The sequence below is a fragment of the Rhinopithecus bieti genome, unplaced genomic scaffold (assembly GCF_001698545.2).
Source record: "Rhinopithecus bieti isolate Rb0 unplaced genomic scaffold, ASM169854v2 scaffold_51905, whole genome shotgun sequence".
Classification (NCBI taxonomy): Eukaryota; Metazoa; Chordata; class Mammalia; order Primates; family Cercopithecidae; genus Rhinopithecus; species Rhinopithecus bieti.
Window position 1 is genome coordinate 166,140 of NW_016821253.1, and position 16,885 is coordinate 183,024.

At 40.1% G+C, this 16,885-nt stretch overlaps 1 protein-coding gene and 1 pseudogene across 9 annotated transcripts in view; one reads left to right on the forward strand and one right to left on the reverse strand.

Moving 5' to 3' along the window:
- Nucleotides 1-16,885, reverse strand: part of SH3YL1 (SH3 and SYLF domain containing 1) — a 51,192-nt gene that overhangs the window by 4,984 nt on the left and 29,323 nt on the right. For 3 of the 9 annotated variants that reach the window (XM_017860298.1, XM_017860291.1, XM_017860289.1), the window contains 5 exons: nucleotides 12,165-12,277; nucleotides 11,108-11,236; nucleotides 9,052-9,220; nucleotides 7,068-7,146; nucleotides 2,039-2,095 (listed from right to left, as the gene is read on the reverse strand). In XM_017860298.1, the coding sequence (XP_017715787.1) occupies nucleotides 2,039-2,095; nucleotides 7,068-7,146; nucleotides 9,052-9,220; nucleotides 11,108-11,236; nucleotides 12,165-12,277 (547 nt within the window). Of the gene's footprint in view, nucleotides 1-2,038; nucleotides 2,096-2,904; nucleotides 6,785-7,035; nucleotides 7,147-9,051; nucleotides 9,221-11,107; nucleotides 11,237-12,164; nucleotides 12,278-16,885 lie in introns of those variants that run through there. The other 6 variants (XM_017860294.1, XM_017860290.1, XM_017860293.1 and 3 more) reach the window with 5 other exon arrangements.
- On the forward strand, nucleotides 16,443-16,783 carry LOC108520793 (10 kDa heat shock protein, mitochondrial pseudogene; annotated as a pseudogene).

Sequence of the window (16,885 nt, forward strand, 5' to 3'; positions counted from 1 at the left end):
AAGTAAGTTTTATTTAAAAAGTGTACTATAAGTCTTCCCTTTTATTTTTTTTCTTCAAGAACCTCTTTGGAGAATGGGCTAAAGGAATATTATCTCAGTTGTAACTGAGTTACAATTTACCTTGTCCTGTCCTCAAATACAAACATAGAAGCAGCCGAGAAACCAGCCATGGCAAGTGAAGTTACCTTTGGGTCCCACAGGTGGTAAGTGAAAGTACAGGGGTTCAAATTGGAACTCCTGTCGCCACAGCACACTTAGAGTTTAGTTTCTTATCATGAAACATTTTTCCTTGGTGCCAGTTAGAGGAAGTTTCTAACAGAGAAAGGAACTCTAGTTCCCAACGTCACATTACCATGGCATTCTTTGGGGAATCCGTGGCCTCAGCTCTCTTTCAGCCAGCTTCCCTCAGCTCTGTCTCTCTGCAGGGACCCCTCCCTTCCCAGGCAAGTGCAGCCAGTCGGCTGACCTTGTCAAGTTCAGGAGCGCTTTACCAACTAGACACCTAAGTCTAAGTCTAATCTTGAGTCTTTAAAAGTAAGAGGCTGTGTAAGATAAAAATCGAGGTGTTTAGGCTGTCTTGGTGTCAACATTTACACCTTAATCACTTTTGCTTCTAAAGGACGTGTATCCAAAGGCCAAACTTTTCATGTCTTTTTAACATGGCCTGTAACATGGGTGTGAACCACAAACGGTGAAACACATTTTTAAACCTCTCAGAGCTTTCTCTGCATACCTAAGACCACGGCATCTTCTGCAGGTGAGCCAGACCATCACACCTGCTCTCCATACAGACTCTAGGAGCAGATGCTCAACCCCCTCACAGGAGAACCAGCTGGGAAAAACACCGGAGTGAGCTCCCAGGAGGAGAGATCACGGTGAAGAGAAAGGTCAGCAACCCTAAATCCGTCAGGAACACACTGACCTCTCTTCAGGAGATGCTGCTTAAGAGACCTTTTCGACATATTTTTATCTATCTGCATGATACAAATTTCTAAAATATGCTTGAGTACCTAATTTTTTGGAATTGTATTTACATGAAATGTTTAGTTCTCCAACAGTTATATATCCAGCAGCATACGGCTTTGTAACTCCAGTGACCAAAGTATTCAATGTGAAAAAATAAACAGGCTATTTTATGATTGTTTAACTTTGCCCTCAATTTGTGTCCCACTCACATTTGCTCAGCTCTTTCCAGGGAACCTCTGAAGAGTATTTAAGACAGGTTGAAGGACCATTTTCACTACGGTAAATCTTAACAAGTTTTATAAAGTAGTTCCCAATAATAACAAAACATTTGAACGTGAAAAATAAAATTCTTAGAACTATTTATGGTGTTAAAACACAGAGAAAATGGAATAAGGATCAAATTGTAATTGAGAATTAGAAAACTTTGGCATTTTATCTCCATTGTAAATTCAAAAGCTTCCGGACAGCAAGTGTTAAGGAGATCACGTGCTCCTCAGAAGACGCCATGGCTCCCAGGGCTCAGCAGCGCTGTCCCCAGCACACGCTCCCTACACAGACAACACGGACCCTACACAGACGACACTGACCCTACACAGGTGACACTGAGCCTACACAGACAACGCTGACCCTATACAGACAACGCTGACCCTACACAGGTAACACTGACCCTACACAGACAACACTGACCCTACACAGACGACGCTGACCCTACACAGATGACGCTGACCCTACACAGACGACACTGACCCTACACAGATGACACTGACCCTACACAGGTAACACTGACCGTCAGCTTCTATCCAGGGCTCAGCAGCGCTATCCCCAGCACACGCTCCCTACACAGTCAGCACTGACCATCAGCTTCCTGTCACCCTAATTATCTTAAAGGCAAGTAAGACAACAAAAGCATAGCATTTTTTAAATGAAGTACTTCTCAAAATAATGTGAATATTCTATAAATTAAAGGGCTGAAGAATTCCCAGAGATTTTCATAAGCTATCAGATTAATTAGGAAGTTTGTGATCACAAAATGAATATGAATCATTTATAATGTATAGATTTATCGATTTACCAACTCTCTCGTGATAGCTGGAAAGTCCAGGATAGAGCTTATATTCATTTCTGTTACCTGCCAAAAAAGAGGAGAGTGGTGATTTTGAAAACTTATTAGTACATATTATATAAAACATACAAAATTGCCAAATCCTGCCCTTGCTGAGAAAATATTTTAAATCACTAAATTGATAGGATCATCATCATTTGATTGTGCTTTAAATCAGAAGGTGTGCCTGAATAAAGCCGGAAGATAAATGAAGTATAAATACCTGATATCTGTATGACACAGAAGTACACACACTATTCTCATTAAATTCAGATGACAATTCTACTAGGTCCTTCTTCAATTGCGTTGAAGGAGAAGAAACAGAAATCACTGACTCATGGAAGGATTTACTGTGCACAAGCGTCATTCACTAACTGCATCCACATTTCACACTGGATTCCTGTTCTGACGCTCTGGGGGCAACATAGTGTAGAAAGAGGCAGGATGGTCTGGGGGTTTGCTTTTCTTCTTCGACTGTAGAAAAACTGATTCTAACAGTATAGGAGACAAAGAGTGAAAGAGGCAGATGGTCTGGGCGTTTGCTTTTCTTATTCAAATGTAGAAAACCGGATTCTAACAGTATAGAAGATGGCCGGGCGCGGTGGCTCACGCCTGTAATCCCAGCACTTTGGGAGGCCGAGGTGGGCGGATCACAAGGTCAGGAGATCGAGACCATGGTGAAACCCCATCTCTACTAAAATACAAAAAACTAGCCGGGCGCGGTGGCGGGCGCCTGTAGTCCCAGCTACTCAGGAGGCTGAGGCAGGAGAATGGCGTGAACCCAGGAGGCGGAGCTTGCAGTGAGCTGAGATCGTGCCACCGCACTCCAGCCTGGGCAAAAAAAAAAAAAAAAACAAAAAAACAGTATAGAAGATGAAGAGCACACCCTGCACATCACGTTCAGCCTTACAAAGAACTTATCCAGGAGCTGGAGATCTGGGGATGGTGTGTCTTAAGTGACCGGTGCCCACACCCCCTTTTGAAATCTCTGTGTACTCCTAAGGACAGGCACACACCAGTTTGAAGGCCATTGGCCTAAGAAATTTGTGAAAGTAAGAATTTAGAAATAAACATTGGTGGGATGGGGAAAAGGATACAAATATCCCATGAGAACCTATTTTAAAAACTGATTAGAAATATTTTTGGGCAAGTGACCAGATATAAGACAAACAAAATATAAGCAAATTAAGATTTCCTTAACTGTGAAAATCGGTACTTAAGCAGAAATAGAAAAGTGCATTTCGTTCACCACAGCAAATCAAAATCACAAAGTACTCGGGAACAAATTTAACACAAAAGGCACAGAAACGACGAAATCTTATTGAAAGACATAAATAAATAAAAGCTCAACAAATGGAAAGCATGAAATGGTAAAATTATTATATCTCAAATTAATCAATGTATACATGTAACATTACATAATTAGCATCGAAAAATTATAGAATGGATGCAAGCACATAATACTATTTCAATTAGAATTGCATATTTGGAAGGAGGGGAAAATTGGGAAAATGGTCTCAGATTATATGAAGACTAAGTGTCCAGTATATGCAAAGATAAAAAAAATCACAAGAAAATCTAGGAGACTATGAATACAATCTTGTATAGGAGGTGGGAAGACCTTAACCATGACCAAAGTATCCAAATCTATAAAAACTCAATGATAGACATATTTTTAGATAAAATTTAAAACTTTCATATAGTAAAATTACAAAAAACAAGATCAAAAGAAAAATGATAAATGTAGAAATATGTTGCAACCCAAATGACCAACAAAACCTGTATATAGATAGCATTTCCATAAATTGAGAAAGCAACAAATATCCCAATAGGAAACACAGACCAATGAAATGAAGAGACTTTTCAGATAAGATTAAATCCAAAGCACCAGCAATTTATATGAAGAGATGTTTACATTCACTAATGGGAATAAACACAATCCAATTAACAAGGAGATGTGATAAGCCTTGACTGGCAAAATCTTCTAGATGCTTCTGCACTAACAGTGGGGAGGAAGATATATGCTGAAGAATATCATAATGGATGTAATAGTTGAAAATGCACACAGTGAGGAATGAAAATGGTGGAGAATGTGTACAGTGGGGAATGTGTATAGCAGGCATGTCTATGGTGGGAAGTCTATATAATGAGGACTTGGTGGGAAGGTTATGGGGGAGTATATACACTGGGGAGGACACATGGTTAGGATTGCACATGGTGGGTGGTATACACAGTAGAGAGTATGGTGGGCAGTATACATGGTGGAGAATGTATATAGTGGAGAATGCATATGGTGGACAGTAACCACGGTGAAAAATGCACATGGTGGGTGGGACACACGTTGGGGAATGCATATGGTGGAGTCTAGTGGGAAGTGTGCATGGTAGGAAATGCCTGTGGTGGGAAGCAACTACACTGGGGACTATCATGGTGGGAAGGTTATGATGGAGTGTGTGCACATGGTGGGGAGTATGTATGGTTAGGACTGCGCATGGTGGGCGGTACACACGGTGGGGATGCCTGTGGTGGGGATGCCTGTGGTGGGGATGCCTGCGGTGGGGAACGCATATGCGGGTGAATGTTATGGTGGGGAATGGTTGATGAGACTCTAAGTAGTAAAAACTTTTGAAAAGTAATCTGCTAAATCTGTTAAAACTTTAACAATATATTATTTGACCTATTATGTCCACTAGTGGTAACTATCTCAAAAACATAAAAGTGCCAGTATATATAAATATTAATTTAGAAGTCTATCAATTGTGGCACTGTTTGGCATGGAAAAAATCTGAAATAAAGTTAATATCCATCAATAGGAGAGTGGCTGAGTAAACGATATACATTTGTGCCATGGAATATTAAATAATTACCAAAAAGAAGCAATTACAACTATACCAGTTGACTTAGGGATTTGTATGTGGAGTTGTTGAGCAAAATAAACCAACAAATAACAAATAAATAAATCAAGAAGATACAGTAAAGCATGTATAAGATGATAGCATTTTTATGAGACAAAATAAAACTATTCTGGCCATGTTTATGTATATGTTTGTACATGTCATGTGTAGGACTACACAAGAATGGAGAAAAAAATGTGGAAGTTCATAATTTATGTTGTGAACCTAGTTTTCCTGAAATCAGGGTAGAGGAGGGTATCTTGTAAGTTAAAATATAGGTGCAATGGAAAAAAGGAAGCAACACAACAAAGGAAAAGAAAAAAAATACTGCCTTCACTGACCATCCATATGAACATATGTGCATTTATATAAAATTATGTGTGTGTGTATATATATGTAAGGATATGTAAATAAATTGAAAATACTTAGTTTTTAAATAAAGAACTTAAGAAAAGGTCAGATTTAACATAAAAGGTTAAAAGTAGACACTAGTTTTACAGTTTTGGTTTACTGAATTAAAAACTGATGTTCAAATCTTGAGAGATACAGCACATGAGAAATGATGGTATTGCATGGAAAACCTGCAGGGCGTAGCCACAAAGGATGAAGCCGAGAAGGTTTGTCGAGTGAGGCTGAGGCTGCAGAAACATGGCCAGGCTAACTTGTACACCAGCAGGGACACAGCTGTGACTGCAAAATGGGGAGGGCACCGCTCGTCTCCCCAATAAAGGGTTCGGGGAACACACGAGGGCACCATGGGAAACAGACCCAGAAGCCGGCACAGGCAAGGGGCCCGTTTTTAGAAAGCTCGCTCAAGGGGGTCATACGGCGGAAACAAGCTGCAGAGCTTTTCCATTGTTAACTGAAAGGCATTTTTTAAGTTAAGGTCCACAGTCATTTTTAAATCCGCACTGATAAGGACTTGATACTAAGAGGATTTTTATAAGGGAGAGGATTTTATACATGCATGTGCAGGTATCCATTCTCAGTGAGGACATTTTATATATTTTAAAACATACATATGGGTCAAATTTTATATAATCACTGAGATCTAAAATAAAAATAAATTCAGTGCTCACATCTCATTAGTCACTGCAAACACGAGTTTCAATAAATCAATCATGTGAACATGAATCAGCAGTGGGCCGACCACCTGAATCCCAAAAGAACAGGGGACAATGCAGGGGCAGGTGGGAAATGAGGAACAAGCCTGGCTCCTGAGCATCTTCCTGGGAGGGCCACATCTAGACCAGACAAAGGCACAGCCAAGAATCATATGAGGGACTCGGGCTCAAAGCTGGGGAAACGAATACAGAAAATTAAGGAGCAGCCCAAGGATAAGCTTCCTGCCTGCTGCAGAGCTTTACTATTTACTCCCCGCAAAACTCAGCATATGCCTTCTCCTACTAATAGCAGCTATGTTTCTACATGTAATCGCTCTCCTCCTCTTCTGAAAGTTCTCTAAAGGCCAGATCTATGTTAACATCACCTTTGTGCACCCAAAGCCACAGCACAATGACTCTTGTATAACAGTCAACCATCACCTCAAAGTCCCTACTTCAACATCCTCCTATTCACTGGTGACCTCCATATACGAAAAACAGAGACATGAGAGTGATTCACAAAATGAATGATAGAAAAAAAGATAAAGACCAAAACCTGGTGCTTTATAAATGTCATCTAGTTTAAAAACCATCTTATGAAATCCTGAGCTCCAAGGAACATTATGTCAAAACCGATATTCAGAATTATAAATGTGTGAGTACATAAGAAAAAAACAGGCTTGTTTTGTTGTCATTTCAAATCAGGTGGATAACGGTTTCTGAAAGAAACAGCAAAGAAAATAAATGAGAAAACCTTTAAAGATCAATATCTTTGTAGGTTTAAGAAAGTATCTTATGAATAGAAACAGAAGTTTTCATAAATTATAGCAACGACAATTTGTCTCATGTATTTAGAAGAGGCTGAGCACTTATTTTACTCTCTTAAATATGTTAGTTCTTCTATTTAACTCTAAAGTTTAACAATGTATCTTGATTTCTTAACAATAACATTTAATAATTACTTAATTACAATTGTATTTGAATTGCAACAAAAATATTCACTTTGAGAGCCAGAGGTCAGCTGGACTGGTGCAGGCGACTGCTGTGGCCTCGACAGTGGCTTTGGAGGTAATTCTTTAGCCTGGGAGAAACAAAAACATAAATACACGTCATTTTAAAATCTTGTTTTTACTTAGGCACATATAACTCTTTTCCAATGAGTTTATTTAGCAAACTTTTATTATATGTGCTTAGTAATGAGGCGCTCTCAAAGCTCATATGCACGCCTCTGGACTCTGTGTAACTGAACTGGAAGACAAGACTCAGATGTGGACCGGGTGTTCTCTTCTCATGCCTGGAAGCCAACGTCCCCCAGGCACCTCTGACCACCTGTGCAAGGTCTTAGGGAGCTGCGAGCTGCAGGGATGGTAATTGTAGTAATTGGCTTAGCAAGCGACTGGCAGAGGCAGTGGCAGACAAACTCTAGGCTTCAGTTTTTACTCCATGAAACAGGCATCAGACCAACTCTGAAAGGGCTGTGGAGCCCCATGAACAAGGCACACGAACTCTTTGGTGCCCCAGGGCCTAACATACACAGGCGCCAGGATCTGCAACTATTATTCATGTCATTGTTATTACTGAGACAAGGTCTTGCTCTGTTGCCTAGGCTGAGTGCAACGGCATGGCATGATCTTGGCTCAGTGCAACCTCATGGGCTCAAGTGATCCTTCTGCTTCAGCCTCCTAGTAGCTGAGATTACGGGCACACACCACCATGCCCAGCTAATGTTTCTGTTTTTATGATAGAGAGAGGGTTTCACCATGTTGGCCAGGCTGGTCTCACACTCCTGATCTCAAGTGACCCACCTGCCTCGGCCTCCCAAACATTATCTGTATTATTGATACAACCAAGTTCCATCCTTGGAGAAACGCAACCACAAAAGACAAATGACGTCTTTCCCTGAAATTTGTATAGAGGAAATGTCAAGGGAGCATGAATTTTTCACAAGAATGTGAAGTCAGTGAAACTACGAAGGAGGCTTAGTAGGTTCTTGGGAACCTGATAAGGTTTTATCAAGATTTTATTTAATCTTGATAAAAATAAATATTTTAAGGAAATTACAAAACCACAGTTATAGGTACCTTTTAAAAGAAACTTAAAAGTAAAACCTATAAAATGTATGTGCTTGTGTGTATATTTATATGTGTTTATATATGAATATGTGTATATGTATATATGTGCAAGTATAAGTATTTCTACGATAATGTGGATGTGCTTTTGTGTTAACAAAGAAAGGATACATATAAGGATATTTACGGTAGTTGCCTGTAGAGGTGAACTTGGGGTACATTTAAGACTTGAACATGGGATATTGCTTAAAGTTAGTGTTTAAAAAGTAGTGTATAATGTGGAACATTCAGGGACAGAATGTTCCACAGAAAGAGATTTTCTGAGAATACTGAGTGAAACATAAAACCAAACGGTACAGAAGACTTCCTCTGCTCCCTTGCTGCTTTTCTTGCATTGATTCGTTGTCCTTCATTTTCATACTTTCCAGTAAAGGAATCAAGAATTTCATAAAGATCTTCAGCTTGAGCAGGCCGCGGTGTATCTCCAAATAAAATGTCATAAGCTCGGATATCTTGACAATAAAATCTAATAGGAAATACAAAATTAAAAACATTTCAATATACACAAATCTTTTCTAAACATAGCATGAGTGCACACACGGTGTGTATATATAATCATTCATATATAGCACTTCATATACACTACTTTTTAAACACTAACTTTAAGCAATATCCCATGTTCAAGTCTTAAATGTACCCCAAGTTCACCTCTACAGGCAACTACCGTAAATATCCTTATATGTATCCTTTCTTTGTTAACACAAAAAGCACATCCACATTATCGTAGAAATACTTATACTTGCACATATATACATATACACATATTCATATATAAACACATATAAATATACACACAAGCACATACATTTTTATAGGTTTTTACTTTTTAAGTTTCTTTTAAAAAGGTACCTANGTACAGAAGACTTCCTCTGCTCCCTTGCTGCTTTTCTTGCATTGATTCGTTGTCCTTCATTTTCATACTTTTCAGTAAAGGAATCAAGAATTTCATAAAGATCTTCAGCTTGAGCAGGCCGCGGTGTATCTCCAAATAAAATGTCATAAGCTCGGATATCTTGACAATAAAATCTAATAGGAAATACAAAATTAAAACATTTCAATATACACAAATCTTTTCTAAACATAGCATGAGTGCACACACGGTGTGTATATATAATCATTCATATATAGCACTTCATATACACTACTTTTAAACACTAACTTTAAGCAATATCCCATGTTCAAGTCTTAAATGTACCCCAAGTTCACCTCTACAGGCAACTACCGTAAATATCCTTATATGTATCCTTTCTTTGTTAACACAAAAGCACATCCACATTATCGTAGAAATACTTATACTTGCACATATATACATATACACATATTCATATATAAACACATATAAATATACACACAAGCACATACATTTTATAGGTTTTACTTTTAAGTTTCTTTTAAAAGGTACCTATAACTGTGGTTTTGTAATTTCCTTAAAATATTTATTTTTATCAAGATTAAATAAACATTTACATTACATGCTTGGAGGCCCTGCCATTCATTAAGCAACATATTTATTTTAGTTTATCCAGGGTTTAGTTGAACTTTAGTGGGAAGGTCTGCCAACGGCCTCAAACCAGAAGTTTCTAAAAGCATTCTTTTGTCAACTTTTCTCAAATTAATAAAACCAGGAGTTAACACATCACTTTTGATTTTATAAGATGAATAGTTCTGCAAACCTTATTTTTCCCCATCCCTCCTATTTTCTACCTCTTGTGGTTTATATTTAGCTTTATCAAATAGTGCTGTAGGATTCCTGAGTGAGTCGGTGGGGTAAACACTGGGTGCTTTGTCTCGGAGAGTGGCGGGTCTGTCTGCCATGCGTGGCGAATGTTAACGGTCAATGCCAGCGGTGCCAGCCTCATCAGGCTGGCAATTAGGGGAACTTCTGCAGGTTCTGGAAGAAGTCCTGCTGTCAGTCTTAGCTCTTTATCACTTTCTGGGCCTTCACACATATTTTAGTGGCAATTTAGAGCCACTTAATTTGCATTTTAGGAAAAATTAGCCAGATGCAATTTAAAGTAGAAGCTTCCCTTTACCTCTTAGGGTACCTCCAGATTCTTTTGTTTCTTAATCGAACTGTATTTCTGTATTTTAAATTGGTCTCTGTTTGACATAGAGAAAAGACAAAGGTGGAGTATAGAACAGGAAACCTCACGTCACCGACTGACCCGTGAGTTGTAACTGGTGTGCCTTCCACAAACATCTGAAAATCACTGAAGTCGCTGCATCCAACTAAGGGTATTACTAACTTACGCTTACGTTTCCTTTTTTTTTTATACTTTAAGTTCTGGGGTACATGTACACAACGTGCAGGTTTGTTGCGTAGGTACACGAGTACCATGTTGGTTTGCTGTACCCACCAACTCGTCATCTACATTAGGTATTTCTCCTAATGTTGTCCCTCCCCCAGGCTCCACCACCCCCGACAGGCCCCGGTGTGTGATGTTCCCCGCCCTGTGTCCAAGTGTTCTCATTGTTCAATTCTCCCCTATGAGTGAGAGCATGTGGTGTCTGGTTTTCCGTCCTTGTGACAGTTTGCTGAGAATGATGGTTTTCAGCTATCTTAAAACGCGAAGTGGAAAAACAGCATTTACAGTTGAATATATATGGTGATCACCATCATATATGGCAACACAAAAAAAATTATGCTTAGGAAAATGTTGGAAGGCAGTAAAGCAAAATGTGAATTGGGTTAGTCTTTCAAAGGGATCGAATGTTTTTTCTTTTATTTTTTGTGTTTCTTCTGCATTTTCCATGAGCATATATTATTTATATATTTAATTTTTAAATGTAAGATACACACTTAAAACCATGTTGTAAAAAGGGTATATAAATGTACTCTGCAAATTATATCGACTCTTTAAGTATTATTTTCTCATCACACTTTCAATTAAAATCACTTTAACTTGGACTGACTTTCTATTAGTTTCTTTCCTTTCAATCAAACAGCTGCCTTCTAAAGACACGCCTGCAAAGAGTCCTCTCGACTTGCAGTATGTGAAGACGGCGGCCGAGCTTCTCAGGGCCACGTTGCCTTCCAAGTTCCTGCAAAGCACAAGATTTTGCGTCACAAAGCTGTGAGCAGCTCTAAGCCCGAAGATAACGATTTAAATAGCACTCTTCTTCTAGCTCAGATGAATTATCTTGTTTTGTACCTTCTTCAGCTGTTTCTATGTTTTACTTACTGTAGGCCTAAATTAGATGTTTTAATGTGGCCTAGAGGAAAAACAGGCGAGGGGGAAGAACATACATGAAGTTATTACAGAAGGTTATGATAATATAGAATTGTGTTGCAAAAAATACAGTGCAGAATGTGTAAATATATTTTTAAAATTTGTAAGTCTGATATTTTCCAACTGGATCGTCCTCTCTTAAAACTGGGAAATACATCTCAAGAGTGCTAAATAATTTGGATTATTTTTACATTGAGTATTTTCATGGAACCAAGAAACATTTTTAGATGATTTTACTGTGTAATTTCTATAGTGTGGGTAAAAGATATTTCTACATTGCACAATTAATCCAAGACTAGCATTTCATTAATAAAGAAGAAAAATACACTTTAAGTACTGCAAACACGGCTCAAAAAAACACATCCACATCCAATTTTTATGATTTACTTTGAAAAAAGCTCTTTCTTTCCTAATGGAAGCTGAACTTTATCATAAAATCTGACTTGCCTTTGGCTCTCTCAAAGCTGAAGGTGGATTTTATGTTCAAGCCTGACAGATACAATGGCCTATGGTTCTAAAATATTTCATTATTTCTTGTGTGTTCTGGTTTCAGATTTTCTAGCTTATCTCACTGGCTGTGACTTGCGAATTTCCTATTTGTGAAGACCTCGAATCTTCTGGGCATGTATAAATCTGGAGATGTATAAATCTGTTCATTTTAATTCAAGTTTCCTATTAAAGCAAAATAAAACATGCAGTTGTTAAGCCTTTACTGTCTAACATCTACGTAAGGAACTCACCTTCCCAAGGGCCCGACCGCCACAGTCAAGTTCCCTCCAAGCGTTAGATTTCCGCCTTTCGCAAAAGCTTCCACAGCACGGTCATAATTCAGAATTATCACCAAGTCTGACACCTAAAGTGTAGAAACCCACTGACTTAAAAATAGTTAAGAGTAAATATCATTTAAAATTCATCTTCACTAAAACTCAACGACACCGTATGCATTACTGCAAAACATCAATAGAGACAGGAAAGAATGTGAGATAAGAGCCGTATTTTTATTTTGAGCTGATGAATGATGAAGCCAATATTGCCACAGGTAATTACAGCAAACCCCAGTGAACATTTACTGTGCACCATGTGGATACTATGAGGTTTGCCCGCATCTTGTCCTTTAATCTTCCACACAACCTGGTCATGTAGGTGGTGATCCTAGGGTTTAGTGGGGTTAGGTAAACTGTCAGTGCTAACAAGTCAAACAAAGGTTGGAGGAAGGGATCCGACAGGCTCTCTGATCTCATCAGACTAAACACTTCGTACAAGCCAAGCCCAAACAGCACAGCACCAGGGATGCTGGGACTGAAGGTCCTGAGAGACTTTCTACACTTCCCTCCTGGCCAGTGGTGTGCTCCTTACTAGGAAGCTGAACCTGGGCCACTTCACTACAGGTCACAGAAGCTCAACATATCAGGAAGCAAAGTAGTTTCCACTAGGAATGCCTATTTCCATGACTTAATTTTTCTTTTTTTTTTGAGAAAGAGTTTCATTCTTGTTGCCTAGGCTAGAGTGCAGTGGCATGATCTGAGCTCACTGCAACCTTCACCTCCAGGGTTCAAGTGATTCTCCTGTCTCAGCCTCCCGAGTAGCTGGTATTACAGGTGTCCACCACCACACCCGGCTAATGTTTTGTATTTTTAGTAGAGATGGGGTTTCACCATGTTGGTCAGGCTGGTCTCAAACTCCTGACCTCAGGTGATCCACCTGCCTCAGCCTCCCAAAGTGCTAGATTATAGGCGTGAGCCACTGAGCCCAGCGGACTTAATTTTTCTCTAAATAAACGCAGAAACTACAATGAGATTCAACTGAATGCTCAAGGCAAGTCAACATAGCGAAATCATTTGTTTCTCAAATTCATCACTGCAGTGTGGAAGCCCAAAGTTAGACCTGAAAAATAACATGACCCATCAAATGAGAGGCAGCACGGGTCAGGGGAGGAAGCATGGGCCAGGGGAGGGAGCACGGGTCAGGGGAGGAAGCACGGGCCAGGGGAAGCAGCATGGGCGAGGGGAGGCAGCACGGGCGAGGGGAGGCAGCACGGGCGAGGGGAGGCAGCACGGGTCAGGGGAGGCAGTACGGGTCAGGGGAGGCAGCATGGGTCAGGGGAGAGAGCACGGGTCAGGGGAGAGAGCACGGGTCAGGGGAGGGAGCATGGGCCAGGGGAGGCAGCATGGGTCAGGGGAGGCAGGATGGGCCAGGGCATTCCTGGGTGTGGAGAACCAATGTCCATCCCAGCTCTGTTTCTCGAGAGCTGTGGACCTTGTGGTCTTCTAACCAGCCTCTGTGTCTCTGACCGCTCTGTGTTTAATATTTGCTTTACCAGGACCCATACCTCATGGAACGATCGTCAGAATCAGATAGAGGTGTCAGGTGCACCTGGAAGTTGACAGAGTGCTGGCACGGGGCTCAGTATTTGGGTTCAAAAGTAAAACTAGCTAGGTGGGAACTCCACGACTCCCTTTTGCATGCTGTGCGACCTTGGGTAAATCATTGAGCTCTGGAAAATGGGTGTAATAATAGCGGCACACATTCAAGGCTGTTAAGGGATGAATTGAAATCAGTTCAATACAACACGCAAAGGTCAAGCAGACTTGTGTTTAAAATATGCCTTCATTACAGTTATTCACATTTTTAATCAAATCAGTGCTCTCAAGTCAACGTTTTCATATGAGTGACAGAAAAATCCTGTTATAGCCAAATGAGATTATACTTGAAAGGCCCTAAGAGAGTTCCTGATACAAGCATGTTCTTAATAATGTTCAACTTGAATCATTTTATGAAATAAAATACACTTAAGATCTGTAGGACAAACTAAGTCTATCAGACAGCTGACCCACACAGGATGCTTCAGCTTGACGCTTGCCAACTGCTCATTTTATTTTACATATAGACAATTTCTGAGGATTATGGTGCTGAATGACAGATAATTATTTAGCTTTTCTTATGCAAAGTTAAGCATTTTCGCCAATGATTGTATAACCTGCATCTTATATGTATTGTTAGATAACAAATTTGCCTTGCAGAATACTTGCCACATACACACTCAGAAAATACACATTTCTACCCATGACCTTGTAGCTACACTGGTTCTTATGTTCTGCTTTGGCTTGGTGCATCATGGTACAGTTAAGTAAGGCCAAGCTATGAGAGGCAGCTGAAGGAAAAAAATTTTTTTGATTTTTTTTTGGTCTGATCTCTCTTTAGTTCTTTTGAAATAAGAATAAGATAACATTGTGTTTTTTGGTGACACCACCAATTAGCTAGAAGAAGGAGCAAGACAAATTTCCTGCAGGAATCGGGATCAGCTGAACAATACGTTTGGACAGCACTCTCAGAAAACCCTGTAAGTATTTGATAGACTTCTTTAGAAGTTTGCATTAAAACTCAACTATATCACAGTCTGATCAAAGAAATAAGACGTGTTTTATTTATGAGATCAGTAGGGTGACTATGGTTCACAACAACCTATTGACTATTTCAAAGTAGCTAGAAGAGAATAATTTGAATGCTTCCAGCCTAAAGAAATGACAAATATTTAAGGTGACAGATATCCCAATCACACTGATTTGACCTTTACAAATTGTATGCATGTATTAAATTATTACAAGTGCCAGGAAAATACGTACTCCACTATAAATCAAAAAATAAAATTAAAAAATAAAACAATAACTCAGATGCAAGTGTTTCAATTAAATAAATTCTTAAATATAAGAACGTGAAAAACCACAACTGCCATGGAGGGGAAGCTGCAGGACAGAACGTCCCTCTTTTCTGCAACTGAATGTCCCGAAAGCAGCTCCTTGGAAGGTGCCACCCCATCTCCCTGTCGTGTGGTCAGCCTGCTTCACACTCACACAGCTGAGTCCTGGGCTGTCGTCCTGTCAGAGCCTCACCGCCTTTTGGATGATTGACTGCCGTCAGCCTTCAAGCCCCACATCTGGACAACCTGCTAAGAAAGCTGGGCTCCCTCCTCCGGCCTGCAGTTCTCTCACGCCACTCTTGGGCTGGGCTTGGAGCCTGCCCCACTCTCCCTACCCCACTCTCCCTAAAAGCCTCACTACAAGGGTAATAAACGTTTTCCTCCCTCCTTGTGTGTGGCATGACCAGTCTCAATATGCAAACCAAGCTTAAGTGGAGGGCCCTTCCGGCAACACCCTCCATGCCTCGGAACAACAGATCTTTTCCTTACATCCCATTCTTAGGGGGCTTAAAAACTGGACTCTGGTATCTAACAATAATTTATCCTCAACTGTAACCCAGATACCTTCCTCTTCAGTAAAGTGAAAGGGCCCATCTAAATTCTCCCTGGAAAAAGCAGAGTCATTTTTGTTTTTTCAAATTCCAATCTTGAGTAAGAGCCAGACTGCTCTGGCTTGATGGCCCAGTGTGAGCTCTGGCACTGGAAACACAGCAAAGGACTGTACAGGTCCAAAGCCAAGGCAGCAGCAGGACTTTCTGAGCTTTGGGCTTTGCTACAACTGTTATCCAAAAAGAATCCGTTAGTGGTGTTTAAACGAAATGTAGCATTATCTTTCCTCAGACTACCGACTTTCACATCTTCCCTTCTCACAATCTCAACTCTCTTGACCTATCTCTCTCTTTACCACAAAAACCTCCCCCTCCCCCAAAGTAATCCCTAATCCAGATACAGGTATTCAGTCACTACTTTAGACCATTATTCAGTACCTCTGATGTTCCAAGAACAGGAAACTCTCCGCCCTATAGAATCTGGGAGTCTAAAGGTTGAGATTGTCAAACATAAATTAACCCATGACGGCCTTCTGGCTAAGCTTAGGGTCACTTACACTTACGCCCCTGGAAGAATGAGTCTGACATTCACTCTCCAGTGAAACCAGGGCACAATGCAGTAAGCTATCCAGAAGCAGCCTCAGGCAGCAGGGGCTGCAAAGCAGCATCCTTTGCATAACTAGATCTTGTTAGTTAAGAGAACTGACCTTAAGAACACACAATCTGACCTTAAGGATGACACTAGAGCAGAGGAGTCTGAGGCGGAGGGAGTCATGGCAGGACAAGCGTTTAGAAAATTTCTTCCACTCTTTGACCGAGTAGTATTGGTTGAAAGGAGTGCTGCTGAAACTGGAACCAAAGGAGGCATTATGCTTCCAGAAAAATCTCAAGGAAAAGTACTGCAAGCAACAGTAGTCGCTGTTGGATCCAGTTCTAAAGGAAAGGGTGGAGAGATTCAACCGGTTGGCGTAAAAGTTGGAGATAAAGTTCTTCTGCCAGAATATGGAGGCACCAAAGTAGTTCTAGATGACAAGGATTCTTTCCTATTTAGAGATGGTGACATTCTTGGAAAGTACGTAGACTGAAATAAGTCACTATTGAAATGGCATCAACACGAAGCTGCCCACTCCACTGAAGTTCTGAAATCTTTCATCATGTAAATAATTTCCATATTTCTCTTTTATAATAAACTAAGGATAACTAATGAAAAAAAAAA